Source organism: Denticeps clupeoides, chromosome 10, assembly GCF_900700375.1.
Source record: "Denticeps clupeoides chromosome 10, fDenClu1.1, whole genome shotgun sequence".
Taxonomy (NCBI): domain Eukaryota; kingdom Metazoa; phylum Chordata; class Actinopteri; order Clupeiformes; family Denticipitidae; genus Denticeps; species Denticeps clupeoides.
In genome coordinates, this window is record NC_041716.1 from 5377948 (window position 1) to 5403056 (window position 25109).

Below are 25109 nucleotides of genomic sequence, written 5' to 3' on the forward strand. Positions count from 1 at the left end.
CCAGATGCAGATGAAACCTCGCATGTTAATTCCGCTCCGGAATGAATGTGTGTGTGTGCGCGACTGGGAGAAAAGTCGCTGTAATGAATCACGAGGCGGGTTTCCACCGAGTCCGGATCGAAGCGCAGCGCCGATCGCGGGAGCGACCCCACTGCAGCCGCGCTCCAGAACACACCCCGGCCCCGGCGATGCCCCTCTCCTGACTCCAATCCCCCCCAGATCCGCCCCCAGATGGTGCAGCAATCCGCCAACGGCGGGGTCTACCCGCCCGCGGGCGGCGACAAGAAGCTGAAAGTCGGCTTCGTGGGACTGGAGCCGGGCGCCGCCGAGACCAGCAGGGACGCGGCGCTGCTCATCGCCGCCTCCGAGTCCGCCAAGCGCGGCGGCATCCTGCACCGACCCCGGCCCGGCGCCTCCGGCTCCGCCCGGCACAACAAGCGCAACGCGGGCTACAGGAGGCTCCAGAATTTCCTGTACAACGCGCTGGAGAGACCCCGCGGCTGGGCGTTCGTCTACCACGCCTACGTGTGAGTGCGCGGCTCCGTGGGGTGGGGTGGGGGGGGTAGTTTCGGGCTCGGCCGGCCGCTTTTGCCGCATTTCGGGGGGGAAAGTTGCCCCCCGCGGGAAACGGAGACGTGTTGATCGGTCACGCAATGCGCCGCGGGCGGATTTCAGCACCCCGGACAGCGCCGCGTTGCGCGTCCCCGTTTTCGTCATCGAAATTGCGGGACCAAGTTGAACGAGCGGCGTTGAAAGACGCACTGGCGCTTATTCAGTGGCAAAAATGATGCTTTTTAAACGGTGAAATATTTGCCACGTAAACCAGCAGTCCCGTGGGGATCAGCAGTCCCGTGGGGATCCCACTCTCCCACTTCCAGGAACAATAAGGACGCTGGATTTCCCCCTGCTGATCAAGTAGGGGTTTTAGGTACCGTGGTGCAACGTCACAAGCCATGAAGCAGACTAGATAAGTTCTGAATGCAGAGGACAGACCCACCTCATACTCTCATTCCTGCACATTTTCATCTCATTATTTTTTCATTTCCACTGCACAGGGGAATGCTCACTTCTACTGTCCACATGACCATAATCGCTCTGAGTCTTGAGTCCGGATGTAGTTTCATAGAGCCCAGGGTTGGCCGTGAGCGGCAACAACAAAATGGAACCTTGCCTGTTCTGAATGCTTACGGACGGTCTTGGACTGCCAATGACCGTTTGGCGTGGTGATGGTGATTAGAAACCTTTATGTGTTGCCGTTTCTCCCTTGTCCTGCACCGGTAATGTCATGTTGCTTTTCTGTTCCGTGTGTGTTTTGGCCATCGTGCCTTTTTCTTTCGCTTATTATATTCACATCTATTTGCACATGCCGAGCATTTGCGCCTGCTTCTCACCCCGTGGCATGGCAAGACGAATGAAGCTGCAATGGAGCCACTGCTTCCTGCTTCGCTCTCTCGTGGGTTCTGTGAGAACAGAACAGCCAGGGCCCACGCTGCAGCCGCGCTCGTTCCAATGCATAATTCACGGTGAGCGTTCCCTGCTCTCGCTGATTTAGAAGAGTGCCGGGAGCCTGCTGACTATGGCTGCCTCTCCCTGCCTCTCACTCTCCATAAGTGTTTTTTAGGGTGCACATTACAGCACCATCGCCAGCTCGGCAAGTGTTTGCGATGTGAATTCACTAAATCAGGAATGCTGCTTCACTGAAACCCAATGCAATTGTAATCATAAAAACCGTATGACTGAATAAAAGAAATCCCTCAAAGCACAATCTTAACATTTAAAATTTCTTTTCAGCTTGATTGTAAAACAGAGCTGCTTTCCATCTAGCCATCCTGATCTCTGCGATTAATGTCAAAAATGTCATGCTTTAAAATAAATAAATGCAGCTGCATTTGGCTTCTGTACACTCATACAAACACCCACGACACCAAGGAAGTGGAGGAGCCAGGCGCAGGTGCCTGAACAAAAACCAGTTTGTTGAACTACAGGACGAACAAACATGTAGGAATCTACTCTGGGCATGTGGAAATAATGAAAAGAAAATCTCACACTCCACACACTCACCACACCTCAACACAACCATTTACACAACCCACGGCCCCCGGGCTGGTCTGGTTGGTGGGGATCGCAGTGGGACGTCCCTGAGGCCACACTGCAGGAATTCTGATCTGGTAAGCGGCCCCGCCAGCCCACCGTACACCACACACTCACTGTCATCTCGCGCACGCACACACAATGACGGACAGTTTGATAAGACCGGGCCCGGAACACTGGTGCCGATACCCCTTTAAAGGAGGGGAACTAGGTGTAGGTGATCTTGAAGGGGGCGGGGCCTCTGTTAATTGTTTTTTTTTTTTAATTATCAATTGAAAGCCATAAAAATAATACTTGTTAATCTTAATGTTGCTAGCACTATTTAAATCAATTCAAGAACACGCTGTACACAAATGACTTTACTGCTGCAGGACAACAATCTCCTTCAGACACAATTTAAAATGTCAATACACCAATCCTGAACACCTAAGGCTTGATAATGTATCACCAGAGGGTGCATCACAATAGATTGGAGTATTGATTTCATGTTCCATGTCTGCTTTTATGTCACCGTGTCTATATAACATCACACCTGCACGGGAGTCCGTCCCAGTTCATTTTTCAAACAGAATTAGATCACTGTCGCGGTGGCCCAGCGGGTACGGAAGCGGACTTGTAACGGAAGGGTTGCGGGTTCAAATCACTGAGCTCAAGGCTTAAATTTTGCACCATGTGCGTGCTGTGTATCACAGACACTTTTTCACTTCAATTAGGGGGTGTTACCTCGTCAGATGTCTCTGACATGCACCCAGTTGACCACACATGGTCATCCATATTATTTTAGCAATATCACAGTCCTTTTAATTCCATCGCACCCAGCGATGATACGAATGGAAATGTCAGAGAAGATTACGTTGGAATTGGCTTGAGCCGGTTAATTAACTGTTTTAATTTTCTGCACCATGATCTGTAAATCAATCTCAACAGTCTGACCTCAGAGGGAGTGACGGCAGCAGATGTAGAATGCTGCGGACTGAAGCTGGTTCTACTGGAGAACCATATCGGTTCCTCTGTATCACTCCACAGGTCGAAACTCACAGCGGCCAGTCTCTGGAGTCCGGCGGCCTCTGCTGAGCTCGAGAAATCATGGGGAAATCAATTCTGCTGATGCAGACTGTGTGGTTTCGGCCTTTAGGCAGAGTTCTTACTGTTGACTGGCGTGAGCGTCACCCCCTTTTTTTCTCATTTCCTTCTCATATCAGGTTCCTCCAGGTTCCTCCAGGTTTCTCTTTAGATGTACTTACTGAACACAGTGGATAAAAAAATCTTTAAAAAATGTTAATAGATAAAAGAATGATATGGAAAAGTACATTTCCATCATATGCCCTTATCCAGAACGTGTCTTGCTTATGGACACAATGGTAGTAAGTGGGGTCTGAACCTCTGAGGTCTTCTGCTTACCAACTGGGCTGCTACCACCCGCACGACACCAGAAGATTCATTCTAGCTGTAGACCTCCCCGGACTGTTTTTATGGACCATCAGTTATGCTGCAAGTCACTGGTCTCTCGCACCCATCATTCTGTTTCACATGATTGAAGGCAGCGCCTCAGTCGGGCCCTGAGGACCACACAACCCGTTCTTTACCATAGTTGGATCCGTAGATCATGGAGTGTGACTCAGTGGAATTTGTGAGAACAGAAAGTTCAGCTGTACTACGCATCCAGACCTAGATCAAGGTTTCAGGAGGCTGAAGTCCATCCCAGGAATCTGTGGTCACAAGGCAGGAGCAAGCTCTGGACATGCTGTTGCTTACCATGAAAATGCTATTCCCTGAGGACAATGCCCTTTTTCTCCAAATTCTACAGATCTTAAGTCAGTCGAGAACCTACGCATTCTGAAAGATCTGCTTCTGAAAGTCAAGGTTTAGATTTTAATATTATAAAATTATTATTATTATTATTATAAAATGATTAGAATGATTTAAACAGCCACTGGGACATATTGTCATTTTATCATCCATGCCATTGTAAGACGTCTTAATTTAGTGCTGTATGTTCAGATCTAGAATCTTAATGCAGACAAATGCACAAAAATAAAATGGAAAGTACAGGCCAAAAGTTTGGACACACCTTCTCATTCAATGTGTTTTCTTTATTTTCATGACCATTTACGTTGGTAGATTCTCACTGAAGGCATCAAAACTATGAATGAACACATGTGGAGTTATGAGAATGAGAGGTGTGTCCAAACTTTTGGCCTGTACTGTGTGTGTGTGTGTGTGTGTGTGTGTATATATATATATATATATATATACATATATATAGGAATACTAATGATTAAAGTGCTTTGAAGAATAATCAGTATGATTCAGTACTTTTAAAGTCTTTTTTTGTCTTTTTTTTTTATAAATAGCTGCCTCTGGAGGAAAAAAATGGAATCTGGAAAAGGCACAGTTTTAAAGGCTGTTTTAAAAGGGCTCAAGCACAGCAGTTCTGTCGGCAAGCTGATATCGTGCTCACACCTCTTGCAACTCGGCTGCCAGTGAAATCTGGGCCGTTGATCACTAGATTTTTTTCCCCTCTGTTACTGCATTCGTTTTTAGAGCATTGTCAACAGTATAGTGTTACACCAGTTTGTGCATTATTATGATGAGAATGTTGCCATATTTGATGAGAGAAAAAGTACTGCAGTCTCACAGCATCGCTGCATCTCCATTAGAACAGGGTGGATTATGTCCATTATCTGGCCTCCCCAGAGATTAATCACAGGGGTTCTAATCACACCCCTCACCTCATCTGTCAACTGCTCATTCTCTGCCCTGTTCTCTGGTTTCTCTGGACCGCCAACCTGCAGGGATTCCAAAGGGGGCAAGGAGGGGAAAGATTCACTTAACAAACTGAGCACTGAGCATTCACTCATGTTAATAAGCATCTCATGAAGCGGTTTTTGATGATGACAATAGGGAACAATGCAGCCATGAAGGTAAAAAGTGGCAAATCTGAAAAAAAAAAACAGATACATTTTCTCCTGCCACAAAAATACTAAATATGTTTATTTAATTGAATTCTTCAAAATGCCCATCTTAGTCCCCATAACCGCCACAGAGTAGCGTGTGTGGGGACGGTGCCATGCTCAGCGGCACCTCAGTGGCACGGGTCCGTATCCTTACCCGCTAGGCCACCACTGCCCCTTATTAACAGCTCAGTTACATTAGCCGCGAATTGAACCCGGGCCTCCCATGTGGCAGGTGAGAACTGTACCAATGAACCACCGATACGTCACAAGTCACACCCACTTAAACACGTGCAGGGACACTCAACTCGTGGTATGCTACTTACAACACAGTATATGTTTCAATGTACGGTTATGCTACAGTTTTAAGACACATAGTGGACACTGAACTGACTTTGCAAAAAATCACAATTAGATATTTCGTTAAAATCATTCAGCCCTACTGGTGACTCTAAACTGGCCATACGTATGAGTGTGTGACTGAACAGTTTGTGCATATGCCCTGCGATAATGTCCTCCAATATTACCCACATGTAAAATACATGAGGGCTTGGTCGTATTATTATTATTATTTTTTTTTTTTATTATTATAACATTTCCTCATCAATTGGTCAATAGCTTTGGCCAATTGATGAGGAACTTAAGACAAAAGTCCATAAGAATTTAGGAAAGGAACCTTACTATTGGTTTCATTCATTACAAGCTTCATTTATTCCAGCTAACTGAGAAATCCTGTTTTGTGGAGCGTTGCACAGACGCAGTATTCATTCCAGGTGGAAGTGAGGTGACAGGAGCTGAGCAGCAGGAGGATGTAGCAGGAGCTGGGGGGATAAATATGATGGCAGATAAACGTGAGCTCTTAAGGCCACAGGGTTCTGGCAGCCTGACCGGACCGGTGTTAACGGGGGAAGCTATAGTGAGCAGAAGATGCAAAAAAGGCCTCAGCTCGTCACGTCCCTGCCGTTCATTCAAGGAAAGCATAAAGCATAAAACACTATTTCAGAAACATGAAGTATGTTTATATGGAAATACTGGCTAGCAATTTTGTTAGACTTTTTCTTTTTTTAGAAGTCCTTTCAATTATTCATTCCCCCATTGGCTCAGTGTTGGCCTTTTTAGAAAAAGATAACTGTTTTATTCATGTGGTTGGAGAGAAAAAAGCATCACTCTGTTGTATGCAGATGTTCTTACTTAGTGTCTTTCAAAGACGTTAATGTAAGTCGTTATAGAAACAAAGCAAAGCCAAAAAAGAATATATTTTACAAAAGTATACAGCGAGTGGACAATAAAACTGTTTCCTCTCCCACAGGTTTGTGCTGGTCTTCTCCTGTCTCCTTCTGTCGGTCTTTGCCACCATCAAGGAGTTCAAGAAAAGTTCGGAGAGTGCCCTGTACATCCTGGTACGTGTATTCAGTTTGATTTTGATGGCTTTAACTGAATTTGCGTGCTGTGGCGATAAAATGTATTGTAGTGTGTCGATTTGAAAATGTTTTTGGAAGAATCAGGCTTGGCTGACCTTTGCATGGAACAAGCCATTTTTATTCCAGAATTTGTCCCACTTAGACCACCATGTCAGGTCGTATGAAATAGCTGTGCAGTGGTGGAATAAAGAAATGAAGGAAGAAGGGATTCTCCCTCACAACAATATCACTTGCACTGTTTTTTAGATGAGCGATGGTCAGACGTCAGGCAGGGATAACTGATCCACGCTGCATTGTGAGGAGAGACGGTGTGCTATGGATCTGTTGGTTTTTCCAGCAGGAGAGCACATCCATTGCGATATTGGCACAGAGACCACCTCCCTGCTCTGCTCTTCTCTACTGACAAACTGATGGACTTTTTTCTGGGCATTGTGTTCCCTGTGACACCATTGATCTGGCAAGGGACAGAGAATTACAGTACGCAGTAGTTTACACCACAGCTTACAACGACTGGGTACAGGGAACTCCAGTTAATGCACCAGTAAGCCATAGATCCTATGACACTTTATTAAACATGAATGAGAACGTAGGAACTCTTTAAGGAACTGTCGGAAAACCATCAACACTATATGAAACATTTTTCGAATGTTTATAATTGTTACGTCAACTACATGATCTGTGTGTGTTTTATATAGTTTTTAGTCTTCATTAGTCCAAAAAGGAACCAGTATGTGCATCTTTGTAGTCAGTTTTGAGGTGATCTGGTTTCGAATCAGTCTGTTACCCACTAGTGCACTGAATTATTGTGTAATGCTGTTTTTTTTTTTTTTTTGCTGTCTTTTCTGCGCAGGAAATCGTGACCATCGTCGTGTTCGGTGTGGAGTACATCATCCGGATCTGGGCTGCAGGATGCTGCTGTCGCTACCGAGGCTGGAGGGGCCGTTTGAGGTTCGCCCGCAAGCCCTTCTGTGTGATCGGTGAGAACGATGGCCGTCTCTTCAGACTTCTTCAGCCTCCTTCCTCGAGGGAGACAGCTTGCGAGATGCCAGCATATGGTTCTGCATTGCACCTGCTATAAAAAGCTGCGCTGTGTCTAATTCAGCGCTGGAGCTGCTGTACTTTGATACAGGTTGTCACATCCCCGGCCTTGGCAGCTTCACGCCACTCTGACTCCATCCTTAAAACATCAGGTTTTCACCTTCCGTGTTCCCTGCCCTTTCATGATGATCTGATTTCTGAAAAAAATCATTTTGTTTTCCAGTCTTTTGGTTTTATTTTACCGGCCCAGAACCAGGTTCGTTTCCTGGTGCTTTGGGGCTCCAAGCCACACCCACAACCAGGCCTGTTTCCAGGGTCTGCTATTTCAGCGATTTCTTTTTTGTGTATATTGTTTGAGATCGCTATTCAAAACCTTGAAGATGGATATATTAATGGATATATTATATTATAGATATATGAGAGACACCAGCAAGTGTCATGATAACTGCCATTATCTGGCAGTAGAATGTTTGCCAAAAAATCTGCAAAAATTAGTATTGCACAATTTTTTTACTTTCACTTCACTCATTTGCACACCTTCACCCTACCTGTTACACATATTTAATGTTTTATGTTAAAAACATAAAAGTGTAATATTTGGTTATGTTTGCAATATTTGCATATTAGTTCATTGTGAACTTGCAATATTTGCAATATGAGGTCTATAGCTGTCGCTAAAGCCTTTCACTGCATATCATACCATGTATGGCTGTGCATGTGACAAATAAAATTTGAATTTGAACTTTTTTGGCTACGCTAGCAAAGACACTAACTTTTTGGTGGCTGTGCTCTGCCTTTATTTATTTTTTAATTATAAAACATAAAGCAGGGTTTGCTGCACATGAATAGTTGTGTCAGCTCAGTCCCTTGGCAATTGACCCAGTTGCAATCGCCTTGGTGACAACAGGGAGCTGATTCACGGTGGACCTCCTCTTGAAGATATATCAGCGTGCCAGTGTGGCAAGATGCCACTGGCATCCCAGCTGGCATCCCACAGACTTGGCACACTGATTGGATAGTAACTCTTGTGCAGTGAGTTTTTATTTATTATGAAATAAATTATTTCTGTCAAGGCAGTGCAGATATACTGTAGATCCAGACGAGTGGTTTTGGTGAACTGGGTGATATGAAGGTAAAATATTTGGTTTGGAACTATAGACGTTTCCATTTTATTTCTGAAGTAAAACCCAACAGCATGCATGTTCTCGCCAGACATTGCCTGTAAATATGGAAAAAGGTTAAATGCCCTGAATAAAAATATTGGCATACAGCTTCCCCCTGATGCAGTATAAATGTGTTTAGAGGCCAGAAGTGATTTTAATGATTTTTAGTGAAAATCTTTCTTATTTTCTCATTTCTTATTTTTCCCCTCTGCAGACATAATGGTGCTGATTGCGTCAGTGTCGGTGCTGGCGGCGGGTTCACAGGGGAACGTCTTTGCTACCTCGGCCATCAGGAGCTTGAGGTTCCTCCAGATCCTTCGCATGCTACGCATGGACCGCAGAGGGGGGACGTGGAAACTGCTGGGATCGGTGGTCTACGCTCACAGCAAAGTAATAACGTGAACTGTGCATATAAAACATCAATTAAACCCATTTTCTGTGATCTTGTGGATGATCATTCTAGACATGTTTTAAAATGATCATTCAATCTCAGAAACTGCTGTTATGGCATAAAGGGAGCCTGTGTACCATATTTTGAGAACCAATGCGCCATAACATTCATCATTTGCATATACTGTAATTTTTCTCTTCAGGAGCTGATCACTGCATGGTACATTGGATTTCTGTGCCTCATCTTGGCCTCCTTCCTGGTGTACTCGGTGGAGAAGGAAGAAAACGAGATGTTTGAGACGTATGCCGACGCACTGTGGTGGGGCCTGGTGAGTGCTGGGGTAATTCCTCAGCTGGTGGCACTTATCAGATAATGGGATCTCCACCATGAAATAAACTCATTCGTATGGAAATCCTCGGTATGTGGCTCCTCAGAAGTGTTTTTTTGTTGTTGTTGTTGCTTTATTCCAATTCTTGCTGGCTTTTAAAGAGATAAGTAAGAGCAGCAGACAACAACTTCTGTTTCAGAAGAAAAAAATGCCATTGCCTTTCTCTCTCCACAGATCACCTTGACAACCATTGGTTACGGTGATAAATTCCCACAGACGTGGAATGGTCGGCTCATCGCTGCAACCTTCAGCTTGATTGGTGTGGCCTTCTTTGCACTTCCTGCTGTGAGTTGTCACAAAGTTGGAGTAAATGAATGCAGAGTGAGCACATTTAGGAAAGTCCTGAGATGGCCTTTCTTCTTTCCCCCTTCTTATCCAGGGGATTCTCGGCTCTGGTTTTGCCCTTAAAGTGCAGGAGCAGCACCGACAGAAACATTTTGAAAAGCGCAGAAATCCAGCCGCCGGCCTCATCCAGGTGCGTTACGGTTTCTTTCAGCTTTTGCAACATGGGCTGCAACCTACCTGACTCCTTGTGGAATGCCATTGCTTAGCAACAACACCAACAGCTGGATCATGTATGGATTCATAAAAAGCAAACCTTAACCTGTCATGTAATATCAAGAATGCACTTAAAGTTGTGGGATACCTCTCTATGTATAAACAGTCATGTGAGAAAATTAGGACACCCAATGAAAGCCTGTATATTTTCAAATATATTTGGTCATATGGACATTTAAAATGTATTTAAGTTAAATGTATTGATCCAGTTTATAAGTCTGGTAAGGGGTTTAAAGAAAGAATATTAAGAAAGTATTTCACATGAGCATTTCCATCCATCCAGAACAATATTTGCAAGTGGAGGACATTGAAAACAACTGCCACGATACCCAGGTCTGGCCGTCCAGATACCCAGGTCTGGCCGTCACCCACAGAGCAAACTTTATGATGCTCAAAGAAGTCATCAAATATCCTAAAATTTATTATTATGGGAACTACAGCAGGCTCTGGGTATTGTCGGTGTGAAAGTGCATGTCTCTGCTATCAGAAAGAGACAACACAAGGCCTGTAGCTTGGCGTAGTATCCTAGTGGGTGACACACTCTCCTGTGAACCCAGGTTCAAATCCCCCTTACTACCATAGTGTTGCCGAGCAAGACACTTAACTCTGAGTCTCTCCAGAGGGACTGTCCCTGTAACTGCTGATTGTAAGTCACTCTGGATAAGGGCGTCTGATAAATGCTGTAAATGTAAATGCAAACCTTTGCTCTCTATGAGAAACATTAAGGCCAGACTGAAGTTTGCCAGAGTGAACATAGACAAAGACCATGACTTCTGGAATAATGCTCTTTGGACAGATGAGTCAAAAATTGAATTATTTGGACATCAGAACAGAAGACATATCTTGGTTTGGGGATGGGGATGCTGCAGCAAGACTTGGCCAGCTCACCATCATAGAGTCCATCATGAATTATACTGTGTATCAGAGGGTGCATGTGATACCGTCTGTAAAAAAACATTTAAGCGAAACTGGACACTGCAACATGACAATGACCCAAAGCATACCAGCAAATCCACCAAGGACTGGCTAGACACTAAGAAGTGGAGAGTCCTGGAATGGCCAAGTCAAAGTCCTGATCTTAAACCCATTGAGGTGCTGTGGAGTGAGTTGAAACAGGCTGTACATGCAAGAAACGCCTCAAACATCTCACAGCTGAAAGAATTCTGCGTTGAGGGCAAACTTTCTTCTGATCGATGTCAGAGACTGATAAAAGGCTATATAAGATGTCTCACTGAAGTTATATCAGCCAAAGGGGACAACAATAGCTATTAGGGGTAGGGTGTCCTAAATTTTTCCTCCATTAAAATACACATTTTTAGAAAATGTAAAAAAAAAATTATATATATATGTGTGTGTGTGTGTGTGTGTGTGTGTGTGTGTGTGTGTGTGTGTGTAATACATAAAAACATGATTGGACATTGATATGTGAACAGTTCTGATTATTTAAACAGAGCTGATTATTTAATCGGGTATCGTAAATTTCTCACATGACTGTAAACATAAATAAAACATGCTTATATAAAATGTTTTATCTCTTCCTCTCATAATACTTCATATGATGATGCTAATACTCATACCGCACTCATGAAGCTGGTTACAGCTGGTTACAGACAAATGCAGCACTCTGCTGTGAAACCCACAGATTTCAATGGGATGTGCTTCTGAAGAGTGATGTTGCACTGCTCCCAGTGAAGTGGTCAGTTGGTATGACAAAGTGGTCTCTACAGACAACATGTTCAAAGTTGAATATTGTTCAACTTTGACCTCTGCACAATGTGCCACATTGACGCACAACCAATTGAAACAGGGCATCGAAATGGGTTCTAAAAGCAAGATGGAGGGGACGTTGATTATAGCAGTAATCGTAGTAGATTATCATGATTTATTTGATCACACCATTTTATCGCGACTCAGCGAGAAAGGTGGTCTGCTGGAGAAACATGTTGGATGCTGTAGGTCTGTTTTGATCATGAACATTGCTTGTTGTTAGCAGTAAATAATGAGGTATAGTTATAAAACGCATTATGTGGTGTTATCGTAGCGCTAACCATGCCTACTTTTTGAGCTGAACCTTGTGGGAAGAACGGTGCTTTAACTGGATGTCTGATTTCACCATGCATGCCACGTTTGGTCTGAAACTGGCTTAACGCTGAATTTTGCCCTTCATTGCTTCTCCTTCAGCAAGTCTGCATAAAAACAAGGACATTTATGCTGCAGTTATTAGATTATTTTCGTGCAGTAATATATAAATGTACCTTAATGTACCTTGATGCACAGATAATGGACGTGACCTAGAACATCATACAGAGAAAATGAAATATACTGTTATATTTTATAGAATTTCCAAACATTGAGTTTATATCAAATCGTTAGTAAACCTTCTCTATTAGTTTACTATATATAGTATGTATATTTTATATGTACAATACATATACATGCTATACTATGTGTAACACTATACATAGTTAATGACTAGAATGTCCATAATATGGTAATTCTGAATATGGTAATAGAATGTGCTATGTATGTTGCATATACAGTATAATATAAATGTATCAAAAGCACAGTTATACAATATGTATAAATTGTTGTTTACTTCACTAGACTGCCTGGAGATTTCATTCCACAAACCTGTCAAGAAAAGACCTTCTTGCAACCTGGGACTTTTATGAACAGACTGTATCGGTCCCCATGTTTAGGTAATGGGGCATTGTTGCGACTCATCATCTAATAAATGCTTCTCTGTATAAACCTTCACGCCAGTTAATCAACACCTCTACTAGGGTCTCAAATTGTTCAGTCTCTGAGATAAAATCTGAAATATCTTCTGTTTTTAAGCACACATACAAAAGTTTTTTATTAAGTGGTGTATAGCGTAGATGCATCTGTATTCCTGACCTCCATTTTCTGTCAGGTGAGTGCTGACTTTGAACCACAGCAAAGTAAAACTCGTCCGCTTCTCTCCTCTGTGCTTCAGGATCGTCCCACCCCTCAATCAGCTGGACCTACTGCGGAGTCTCAAGGGCAAGTCTGGGTTCAGGTTTGAATAAAGATTATTTCTGAGAAAATGCCATGTGGCTGTAATGGCTGTTCCTGCCCCCCACTGCGCTTGTAGTGTATGGGCACTGGCGTGGATGTTTTCCTTTGTGCTTTGACCACCACATAGCAACTATTACATATTATAGGAAGGTATTTATTTCTCAAATTATGTTCCACAATTTTTGTACTGAATTGAGTACAAAACTGAATACAATGACATCTTAATGCACTTATGTAAGTTGCTCTGTATTAGAGCATCAGCCATATACATATACAAATATAAAACGCAATGTGGATTTGATTGGCAGACGCGGTTTGATGAAACCGCTGGCAACAAAAGTGAGTACACCCCTTAGTGAAGGTGTCCTCACTTTTATTCACTTTTGTCAGATAATGTAGGTAATGAACATTTTTATCTGTTCTTTTTCCCCAAGAAGGAGTGCCGTTGAGTGAAGGTTGATGGGGTGTTAAATTCGAAGCCCATAAGCTGTCATGACCGCTTGGCGGCTATTTTTAAACTTCAATCAAGTGAGCAAGTACCAATTTAAAAAATATATATTTCTTGTGTTCCTCTTCTTTTCGGGGTGGGACTATAGGAAAGATTCACAGCCAGCAGAACCCGTTCCCAGGTCAGTAATTAACTTTCTCTTTCTTACTGTTCTTCCCCCTTTAACACTGAGCAATTTTGCAATTTTGAGAATTTTAAGAAACTATTGTGAGTATTCTATTAAAGAGCACATACTCCACAGTGATGCGATAATCTGGAAGGAAATACAGAGGTGGACCCTGGGGGCACTTTGCGTTAAAGAGACAGGCCATGATCATTAGTGCTGTAAGTGGATACTGTACTGTTAGTGTGTGCGGGAGATAACTGAGTATTTCACCTCTAGACAGGAGGAAGTTAAATGCAAAGTAAACCTGGCTGATAAATCTTACGTTTGGTGACATTTCATTTAATCATATTTAGCACTGCGCTGCATGTAAATTAATTCAATGTTTAAAATCCTGGATGATTTCATCCTGGCACCTCCATCAGCAGCATCATTACTGTGAGCCATATTTCAACAATCTAAGGCTAATTCACATCCCAGTTATTAATTACTTGTAATTCCTTATTTAACACTGAGGAAGATCCAACATTGAACAACAGTTGTAGTTGTCATATTCAATTAACTTTTAATCACAACAGATAATACAGTATAGGTACATAGTTATACATAGTTATGAATATTTAATTGAATGACTTTGTTGTTAATCATTGAAATGTAATGTATATGCCTTGTTCCTTATTTCTAATGCATTGCAAGCATTCTGCTAATTGAATATTGGCCTATTTTGATTTCAGTCTTAATATTAGGACCAGTGCTGTGGAAAAATTCCATAAACTTTCATCCCAACATTCAGAACACCTTGTGCACATCAATTGACTTTTTTTTTCATGTCATAGCAGGCATCTACATTTTTTAAAAGGGGCACTATTATAATCCATTTCTTTTGTCTCTTTCACTATCCACTGTCTCACATCTCCAGTAATGAGATTTCACACAAAGACACCCTCTGTGGGTGCTGCCCGACAAGCCATAGGTATCGTTGCACACATATACTAACGTCTGCACGCCTGGGTCTCTCGGAAGCATTTGGACGTCTGCCCTTTCTTTCTCTCTGTCTTTAATTTCACCTTTCGTCTCCAGCAAGTGAGAGATTCCTTTAACCACAGTCTTACTGTGAGAAGAAGCCCTAGTAGTCATGGCGTGTACACAACACACACACACACACACACACACACAAACAAAATCACTCTGGCTGGCAGAAAACATGTCCTCACTGCACTCAAATTTGTGCCATATTTTATCTCGTGACGTTTCAGCTCAACACAAGCGGCAGGCTTTGTCAGCTGTCTTGCTTCTTCCGTTACCTGCATGTTTCCTGACTGGTTCGACTCATTATTTTGCTTGGTTTGAGGGCAGAAGTTTCAAAATTGAATGCAATTATCCTCTTGAATTTAGTAATTCCGCCTGAAAAGGTAATAAGATTAATAGTTTAAATGTCATACTGGTGTCTGCTAAATTGAATATTTGACCTCAAAGCAACTAAATATTGTGGCACAGTCTTTTTTCAACTTCTGTTGTTTTCTTCAGTAGTTACCCCTTAAGAAAAGGGGGCTCTGATCCCTGCATGCCAAAACTTCTCATTTCTGCAAGACGACTGGTTATAATTTCATTACCATTTAGCCTGTGCATGTGGACAAAACACTGCAAAAATCATTTGGGGTGGCCTACACTCAAAAAAAGAAATGGTTGGGTTAACTTAATTCAATTATGAAAGCAATTTCCACACATTTGAATTATGCTATCTGAAACTAAATAGACCAAATAAAATGGTCCTATTTGCCTGCCTTAGTTTCAAATAGCATAATTCAAATGTGTGGAAATAGGTGTCATAATTTAATTAAGTTAACCCAACAAATATTTTTTTTTGAGTGTAGTGGGTAACACACTTGCCCATGAACCAGAAGACCCAGGTTCAAACCCCATTAACTACCATTGTGATCATGAGCAAGACACGTAACCCTGAGGGTCTCCAGGGGCACTGCCCTACTGATTGTAAGTCACTCTGGATAAATGTCATAAATGTAAATTATCGCTTCTGCATTTGTTAGTTCCTGATCTACTTGTTTTATGTATTCTAAAATATACTCTCAAAATCAGACATGATTTTACATTACATTGCTGTGATATAGCAGTATGTCACAGTATGATGATGCAGTACTGCGTCAGCGTCTGTCTCAGAGCACTTCAATAGCTGGACAGCGCATCTCCCATCCTCCCCATCACCTACTGACTCTGTAAAATTCATAACTGTTGAGGCCACACTTAACACAGTTGTCATTCATCCTGCACCACCCGCATGTGCAGTATCATCATCTGGAAAACAGATGGCAGCATTTGTCTGACATCCATCACCGACCCTTCACCGCCATGGTGGGCATGTTCACGGAGAGGAATGTTTCCAGCAGTTCAGCTGAATTATTAAGCATTTTTATTTTTCTTTGTCTCAGGGATTTCAAAGGTCCATTGGATTTAGTCTCTCTGTCAAAAATATACATTGGGCCTGGTTTTCACTGTGCTCTCATAGACATAGGCCTTGGGGTGTGTTTGCTAATGTCACATTGGGTCTGTCATCTGGATCAACAGAATTGTAGAAAGTTGCAATTTATCTGTATCTCAGAGAGGAGGAACTGACTATTCACCAAGCCACCCAGTAGAGTTAGTCCAAGTTTCCAAATCTGGAGCCACTACCAAACCGAATATGCACATTGAATATCAGTGTTTAATTCAAGAATTATGATAAGTGAATTAGTGAGTCTGACATTTGCAAACACTCCCCATCTTATAAAGGATCTCCAAGATATCCCGCACCCTTCATTTCCAGAAGGATCTGGTGTTTTCACGTACCGTTGTGTCCCCTTGTTCTCACTGTAGCCGTAAGACCAGCCTGAAGGACAAGGTGCTTCAGAGTCCCTCCAAAAGTGCCAAAGGGCCGGAGGAGGGGGCAGAAGAAAGCCCAAGCAAACTTGCCAAGACCAGGAGCTTTGCTGAACGCAGCCGGCCCAAGGCCACCTTCCGTATCCATGCAGGAGCCGCACGCCAGAACTCTGAAGGTCAGCAAATGGCAACGCCCACCAACGCTTCTGCTGCTACTGCTGCTGCTGTTGTTGTTGTTGTCTGTGATCATGTTTATTCGGTGTGGCTTTCCATTGGGGACCTCAGTCATTAAACAGGGGCAGGTTGTGCTCTTTGGCTGTGCACCAGGCGTCATGCTGACAGGCCAGACTCTTGGTTTAAGGAGAAGGTGTCAAGTGAAGTCATTAAAAAAGAACGTGGCTCAGCTTGATTGTCTTCCAAATAGATGTTAACAGAAAAAAATAGCAGAGCAGGACATCTCGGATGGATTAACCTCAACTAAAAGTCATAAATGTTCAATAGAAATGCTTCTTGCTTCAACTCTTGTGGGACAACTTAACAACTCAGTCATTGTGCACCATTAATATTGTTGTTACTTTCAATTCTGCTATCCTCCTGTTCACTCAGTTTACACAGCATTAGCATAATCCATAATCCATAATCCAGAGTGGTAGTAGCCTAGTGGGTAACACACTCGCTTATGAACCAGAACACCCAGGTTCAAATCCCGCTTACTACAATTGTGTCCCTGAGCAAGACACTTAACCCTGACTTGCTCCGGGGGGGACTGTCCCTGTCACTACTGATTGTAAGTCGCTCTGGATAAGGGCGTCTGATAAATGCTGTAAGTGGAGGGCTGCAGTGATAGTTGAATTTCTACAACTTCCGTGTCTTTGAAATGTTGCTTCATTAAATTAAAAGTCAGTGTTTGCCTTCTCACAGCAGAGCTCAAATGATTAGGTGGTTTATTTCAGAAACTGCAAGAGCACATATTTTAAAGTAAAAGCCCAGTATTCCTGGTGATGAATGGTTTCGCTAATTCCCTTGATTAATATAACAAAAAAAGATCTGGTGTTATCAGCCTTTGGCATTAATGTGATGATGCCAGCTTTGGCAGGTTTGGCGTTTTCAAGCTGAGGAGGCTCTGGGTGTGTGTTTTTCCACATGTTTCGTTGCAACACGGATACTCACAGTTCTCTACTCATTACTCATTTCTGTCTCTCACTCATCGATTCTCGCACCTCTCCACTGATCTGTTGCCAAAGTGCTGATTGAGCCGGATGAAGACTTTGGAGTGAAGAGTTCTCCAGGTTAGACCCTACGCTACTGCTATCACTGGACGAAACCACAGACGTATAAATGTATTATATTATAAACTCCTGGAATACATCCACGGATTGGCCATCTTGGTGTTTGAAAAGTTGATGTTACAAAAGCTAAAAATACATTTCACATCCAATTTCAGTGCCATAGATGCATGAACCAGAGACAACTCAATCATCTATGTTTATGTCAGTAGTAAAAACCAAATGAATCCATAGTCATGTGAAAATGTAGAAATGTTGATACCCTTCTCTTTCCTTTTCTTCTTCTCTTTTCTGCAGCCATTGAAGGGTTAATAAGTAAGAGCTGTCCCTCTTATATGGCCAGAGATGGAATGCTTCAGGGCACAACCTGTGTACACTTATAACGGCTGCTGACCATCTGAAATCATGCATGCACTGACCATACCTTCAGACTGAACGTTCAACTCCACTGTGTTCCCGGATGATGGCCAGACACCAGGGGATGACTTGCCACGATTAAAACCACTGGCTTTTAAACATGGACAAGTCAACACTGACAGTGTTAAGTCAGGAACCATGGTCCACCACCGTTACTGGTGGTTGCACATGGTCTTCTTCTCAAGGCATTGATTAACACCTTTAACCAAGCAGAGAGTTAACAAGACATTTAGATACAGCACTCCAGATGAAACGCTCTGAGGCAGAGAACATTATTTACCTCATATGATAATAAAAATCAAAGACCAGGTATGGTCAGGCTGAACATTGGAATCCAGAGCACCGCTCAATTAATATTGGAGACAGTTGTATCTAAATGCGGTGATGGGCTTATCACCTGCATGAGGAAACCCCAACTTACCAGTTCATGTGATTGTGTGAATGCCTACACTAGCAGTCAAAAGCTTCAGCACATCTACTCTGTAGAGGATACGGAGACTCTGGTGGTGGCTAATGTGACGCACCAAATTTAGGAAACGGATTTCATGAATCCGGCACCACATTGGCATGAGATGTTCATTAACATCAGTGGAGGAAAAGCACAGAAATGTTGTCCTCACAGCAAATGTGTTGACTACAGCTCTGTGCTACAATGAAAAAATAGCCAGAGGAAGAAAGATCCAGAAAAGTAGGTCTGTCGGAACTTTTGAATGGTTGTGCATATGACATAAAGACCAGACATGCAATGTACATCAATGAAATAAATAAATGATAGTATTTTTATAAAAACAGCATTTACAGAAATCTCTGCTAATTCAGATCTAAGAAAGCAACAATAATACTCAGATTAAACATGAAAAGCATCAATAAGTAGCTACTTTGTGTTATTGATATTAACAATAATAGACACTAACATTGTTACATTTTATACTTTAAAGCCTAACAGGCCCCTTTTCTCTAAATATGACTTCAGCTCTTAGTTCAGAACATTTAGAATGTGGCAGAATTAATTTTATTACAATATTGGGCTCTCCATTTTGCATGAGTAAGCCACCTGTCTGTCAAGGAGTTTAATAAATAAGAGATTTAATAAAATGCCTGACGCCAATAATGAACTTAAGGAATTCAAAATGGCACAGTTGAGTTTACAGCATGTATCAGCAACTTTTACTATATATTGAGAATGACCAAAAACGTTTTCTTTAAAACGAAAATTATACTGTATGTGTTAAGAATAGCCCAAAAAATCATTTTAAATTAAAATCATGCTGTATGTCTACACCATGAACTCCTGTTATATTTCCTGTTCCTGTCGTGTCACGGACACACTGTGTCCTGCTGCAGTACCAGCGGTCTCTTCTGTTGCAGAGGCCAGTCTGCCAGAAGAGGTTGGAGATGACAGGAAATTGCCCTCTGAGTTTCTGCAGGATTTGTCACCTGGGCTGAAGGTTGCCATCAGGGCAATCAGGTATGGCGATCCACTAGCCTGCAAGATGTTGAACAATTTCATTGTCTAGTACTCTTCACATAAAATCATGTGCTGGTGAAGGTATAATATGGCGACTAACGACTTTGTGTCCCCAGTATTATGCAATTCCTCTTGTCCAAGAGGAGATTTAAGGAAAGCCTGCGACCCTACGACGTTATGGACGTGATCGAGCAGTATTCAGCAGGACATCTGGACATGCTGTCCCGCATCAAGAACCTGCAGTCCAGGCAAGGCCCTCCTTCTTGCCTTGCATGCCGCTGTCCTAGTTTATTGCACACTGCCTCACACAATCTTCCTATACCTGTTCTATACAAAATTGTTTAGCCTAAATGTAAGATGATAGGATGAAAGTTATATTAATTAATACTGATTATGGAATACTTTTCATTGAGTACTTTTTCATTGTCTTTCAGTTTTCAGTACTAAAAAATCAGTGCGAACAGCAGATTAGAATGGGTGCATATAGTGATATTTGTACATATAATGTAATTATATTATATAATATACATATTCTACATATAATATAATTTTTCTATTCTAATTGGTTGGCAGTGGCCTGTCTTGTAATGAAATTTGTGTACCAGAAGGGGCAATAGTGCACTAGTGTGTATTCTGGCATTTGAACATTCTGTCGGCCAGTTTTTTCGTAACGTTATTATTATTACCTCCTGCTCTGTCACCATGCTTGTGATTGCCAGAAACTTTTGACTCTGCCCTCTAGCGAATGTATTTGTTGTACACGTAGCACCTTTAATGCCTTGAAACTAGAGCCATAGTCATATATACAGTTCTTTTCTTTTTTGGGGGAGGAGGGTTCTGATTTATACTGACTTTATACTCACACTTGCAGACAGAAACTCTAGAACAAGCTAGAACGCTTTGAATGTAGATTGGTTTCAGTCTGTTAACAAGCTGGTGTGTTCTGTTCGCCGCTGGTGAGTTAAACACAGTGAAATAAAGACAAATGCCTGCTGTCTGCAGCTGAAGGCCGTTTTATCTTCTTCTGTGAAGTCCAGCAGTGTTGTCAGTGGGATTGCTTAGAACAATCAATATTTCACTTACGGTTTAAAAGTCAAGGTGACTTTTTTTTTTTGGTACATTTATTTCTCCCTCCCCGCACACTCCTCCCTCTAATCAGTTGTAGAGATATGCTGTGTGATCCCAAAACATATGTAAATATATTCCAGCGAAAACATGAACATCCATTTCTGCTCATGTTGTAAATGCAAGCGGCAGCATTGTCCATAGACATGGGTGAGTTGACATGTCCAGAACATGGAAAATGGATGGAATATATTCACACGCCGTTCACTCCTCTGTGGTTTTGTGGTATGTGGTTTCTGTGCGTTGCTTCATGATGCATTGCTCCCATGTCCTCTCTATATGCTTCGCCAGGATAGATTTGATTGTGGGGCCTCCTCCCCCTTCGACTCCCCGCCATAAAAAGTACGTAAATAACAATAATAATGATAATTACAACTGCAATACAAAAGTCATGGCCCAAATCTACCAAGGGAAAAAATGGTCTGTTTCCGGGTGGCATTACCACTAAGATGTTAATCACTTAAGTCTATTAAATTAAACTTCATTAAGAGCGAGCTACTTAGAAACGCTTGCTCTTTTGTGAGACCAACAATAAGAACCATGTTAGGCCTACTGCTCAGTATATCGTTAAACTAAGTTCTTAATGTCTGGGTATTAATGCCATCTGATGAGCAGACGGATTTGATCTCGTTTATTGACAGGCTACATGGCGGCTCAGTTATATTCAACTTAATGCAAAATACTTGCAGAAATTATTTGCCTTGAGCCGAGAGGAAGCTTCTCTTTGCATAGAGTAAGATTATAAAATACAATCAAAATGAAAATTTCATGCATGCTTTAAAGTAGGATTGGGTGATGGCCACAAAAACTCTGTGCAATTCTACAGAATATAAATAAATATAAATATATGTAATATTTGAGGAAGAAAGCAATGCATAGTTCACTGTAGTGAATTATATATTAAAAACAATAACTTCAGTATATTACCCAGTCATACTTTGAAGTGATTGTTTTTTGTTACTTCGTGACAGTACAATGATTTTGCCAGTCTAGAGCAGGCCCATAACTCCATAACCACACACACACACATCATCACACACCCCCACTGCACTGGTGAGCCACAGTCATGTAGCCTTGAATGCCGCATTAAACGAAGCATGAAGCATCATGAAACATGAAACCAATTAAATATATATATATTTTTGCTTGGTGCATTTCCGCCATTATTTTGTCATTTATCGACAGTGTGGTTTCCATGGCATTACTTACCCCATAACAGTAGAGCGCTGTTATTTCACCCCCCCCCTACCAGAATCTAAGATATAATTGCATAAATACAGGAGTTTTCTTGCCATTCATCCATTGCAAGCATTTGCATGAGTCTCTCCTCAGCATACAAATATAGTTCTGTTTTTTTATTTTATTTTATTAATTGCAGAAACATTTACCTCAACATACATTAATGTTGTACAAGGTAATTTATCAGTGCACTTTTGTATCCCCCAAAGTTATCTACACCCCGTTTTATTTTAGGCTATTTTTATGCAGTCATAGCTGCTTGTGCTTTAGAATCCAAGACGTTTTCCTCTTTGTGTGTCTACTCGATGCAGTTTGCCAGGTTTGAGACCAGCTTGTGGTTTCTGCATGTAAACCAGACACTGTGACCTCAGACCCTGGAATGACACTGACTGCTGCAATGTGTTGGTTCTGACACTAATAGAGTTGACCAGATTGTTGGTAAAGGAGAGAAGGACAAGGCTGCTGATGACCCGAGTATGATGGGCCGTATGGGCAAAATGGAGAAGCAGGTATAGTGGTCTGTTTTATCTCCCGCTTGGATACAGCCAGGTTATTGGGGCGGGATAAAACATTCTTACAGCAATATGTCTTGATGCTTCCTTTGGTGATTCACTATCAATACAAACGAGTAAGGCTCTGTCAATTATTGCAATTATTTCAGACAATAATTCGCATTACTACAGAAACAAAATAGAAATAATATATAATTAAGAATGAATTGTGATTCATTTTTATTGACCGTTTAAGTTGAATGTGAGAATTTTTTAACAAGGGGAGGGGCTTGTTAGACAGCAGTATTTTTTTTAACACTTTTTCAAAATTACAATTGTACTTATACATTTTATAAGTTATAGGTGTGATATGATTCTTGGTTAGGTTCTCACCATGGACAAGAAGCTGGATTTCCTTGTGCATGTGTACATGCAGCGAATGGGCATACCTCGTTCCGAGACTGAAGCCCTGCTTGGCTTCAAAATGGCTGACCCTGCACCGCCTTATCACAGCCCCGATGAGAAAGAAAGGGGTGAGGAGGAGGATGATGTGAAGAAGGCTGACTGCGATGCAGAGCCCAGATGCCCGGGTGGTGTGTCCACGAATGGTCAGGCTCAGTGCCGCGCCTCTGCAACGTGGCCTCAGCGGCAGTCGCCGCCGCAGCCAGTACAGGATGAGCCTCTCTGCTTGCCCCAGTGGAACAACAGTCGAGGGGTATCTCCAGCCGGCACAGACGACCCCTCCCTCTACCGCATCCCCCCACCGCCGGTGAACGAGACCCTGGACAGCAGTCGCCAGAGAAGGTGCCGCCGGAGGAACGGGACTCCCGGCATAGAGAGCGACACGTCCCTCTCCATCCCGTCCGTGGACCATGAGGAGCTGGAACGCTCCTTCAGCGGCTTCAGCATCTCCCAGACCCGCGAGGGCGACTGCACCCCCCACCCCACCTCCCTCCTCCTGTTCACGGCCGGCGGTTCCACTCTTTGTGCCCGATTCCGGCCCTACCTGGCCGAGGGGGAGTCGGACACAGACTCAGACATCTACACCCCGGGGGGTCCGTCCCCACTGTCCTTCACTGGGGAGGGGGCATTTGGAGAAAGAGGCTGGCCAGGCATGAAATAAGGAGGAAGCATGTCAGCTGCCCCTCTGCTTACTTACCCTCCAGACACCAATTATATCAAAGCTTCTGGAAATGTTAATGAATTTTTACTAGCATGTGACAACTGATTAGTCTACTGAAATAACTCACCGAAGACAAAATGTTACTTATTCGTTCCAGAAAAAAAACTCTTTTTTCATGCCTACATTTACATTGACATTTACCCTCTTATCCAGAGTGATTTACTTAAGTGCTTTAAATATTTATCATTTAAATGCCTTGTTTGGTTCACTACAACCCGATCTGTAGATACCGTTCGCATAACAACTCAGAACCAAATACATTTTTAAAAATATAGAATATAGAAAGTGTACGTAACAGCTCTTTTAGTCCAAATATTTTCTAAACAGGAAGATTTTTTAGAACTTTAGTGACATCTACTGGAAGTTCATTCCACCACCTAGGATGAATGCTTTCCTAGTAAGATGCATAACCCATTAGCGTCCAGTTTCATGCCATTACATTCATCAACATTTCATTCCTATCTACTAAAACTAACCTTTAGTTGCCAATGGTTGCCTCTGGCCCATAATAACGGTCACTGGCGACCTTTCCTGGTCTGACTGGAAAGGAGGTTCTGCCGAAACCAAGGCAAAAGCACCAACTCCACCAGCCACTTCTGCCTCCTGCTCTTGGTACTAGAGCGGACACTGAATGTATGTATGAGACCTCTGGCATGGAATAACTAGACTCACATTTTAACCTTCCTTTGCATCGCTTCTGCTATAAGCATTTCAAGGCATGGCACACTGGAATGGGTGTAGACGTTTAGAGAAATATTCACAAATTTGCACAGTATTCATTTGTGAAGTAGTAGACAATAGCAATGAATGTTGGGGGAATGCTGCTGAAATCTTTAAAATGGAGCTAAGGTCAGTGTTAACTTGCCTTATGTGTAAAAAAAAACAATCACACTTTGCTAAATCAAACTAATTTACTCATTAATTTCACATTGGCATGATATCATATTTTTGATGGCAATTCTAGTCCTTTTAACACACAGTATCTATTTATAGTCTGGTGGTAAAGGGCCACACCCTGAACTGAAAGGCAACCACTGCTGCTATCACTATGCCTTATTTCTTGTTTGTATGTTTGTTTATTTATTTATTGCCTTATTTATTTTCCTGTGCCACAATTTGTTTGCTAAAGGCCAGTGTTCATTTGATAATCTTGCGACGAATGTAAATCAAATAGTCAATTTTGCACAAATGTCTGCGCTTATAGTCATACCGAATAAACTAATAAAGAGATCTTCCCTTGATGAATTTCTGTGAGCTCCAGTGATTCTGTACACGTTTGTGTCTTTCTGCCATCTGCTGGCACTTCCCACTCTGTATGTGGAGTTCAGTAATGCTTGTTTCTAATCCACTTTAACATGATGGTGGTTTTGGT

General features: G+C 42.3%; 1 protein-coding gene across 12 annotated transcripts; it reads left to right on the forward strand.

Moving 5' to 3' along the window:
- kcnq2a (potassium voltage-gated channel, KQT-like subfamily, member 2a) lies at positions 1 to 24982 on the forward strand. Of its 12 annotated transcripts, none has more exons than XR_003751013.1 (19): positions 1 to 527; positions 6355 to 6445; positions 7317 to 7443; positions 8882 to 9057; positions 9261 to 9386; positions 9621 to 9731; positions 9826 to 9921; positions 12609 to 12703; positions 12982 to 13044; positions 13640 to 13672; positions 14574 to 14627; positions 16526 to 16704; positions 17773 to 17817; positions 18112 to 18129; positions 19600 to 19699; positions 19816 to 19947; positions 21121 to 21166; positions 22485 to 22572; positions 22940 to 22955. XR_003751013.1 is itself a non-coding variant. In XM_028993203.1 (19 exons), the coding sequence occupies exons 1-19, from the start codon at positions 232 to 234 to the stop codon at positions 23675 to 23677; spliced, it is 2619 nt and encodes an 872-aa protein (XP_028849036.1). In that variant the 5' UTR covers positions 1 to 231; the 3' UTR covers positions 23678 to 24982. The 12 variants fall into 12 exon arrangements, 11 of the variants coding, with proteins under 11 accessions (XP_028849036.1, XP_028849038.1, XP_028849039.1 ...); XM_028993203.1 differs by having other exon boundaries at positions 21116 to 21166; positions 22940 to 24982; XM_028993205.1 differs by lacking the exon at positions 21121 to 21166 and having other exon boundaries at positions 22940 to 24982.
- The last annotated feature ends 127 nt before the right edge of the window (positions 24983 to 25109 follow it).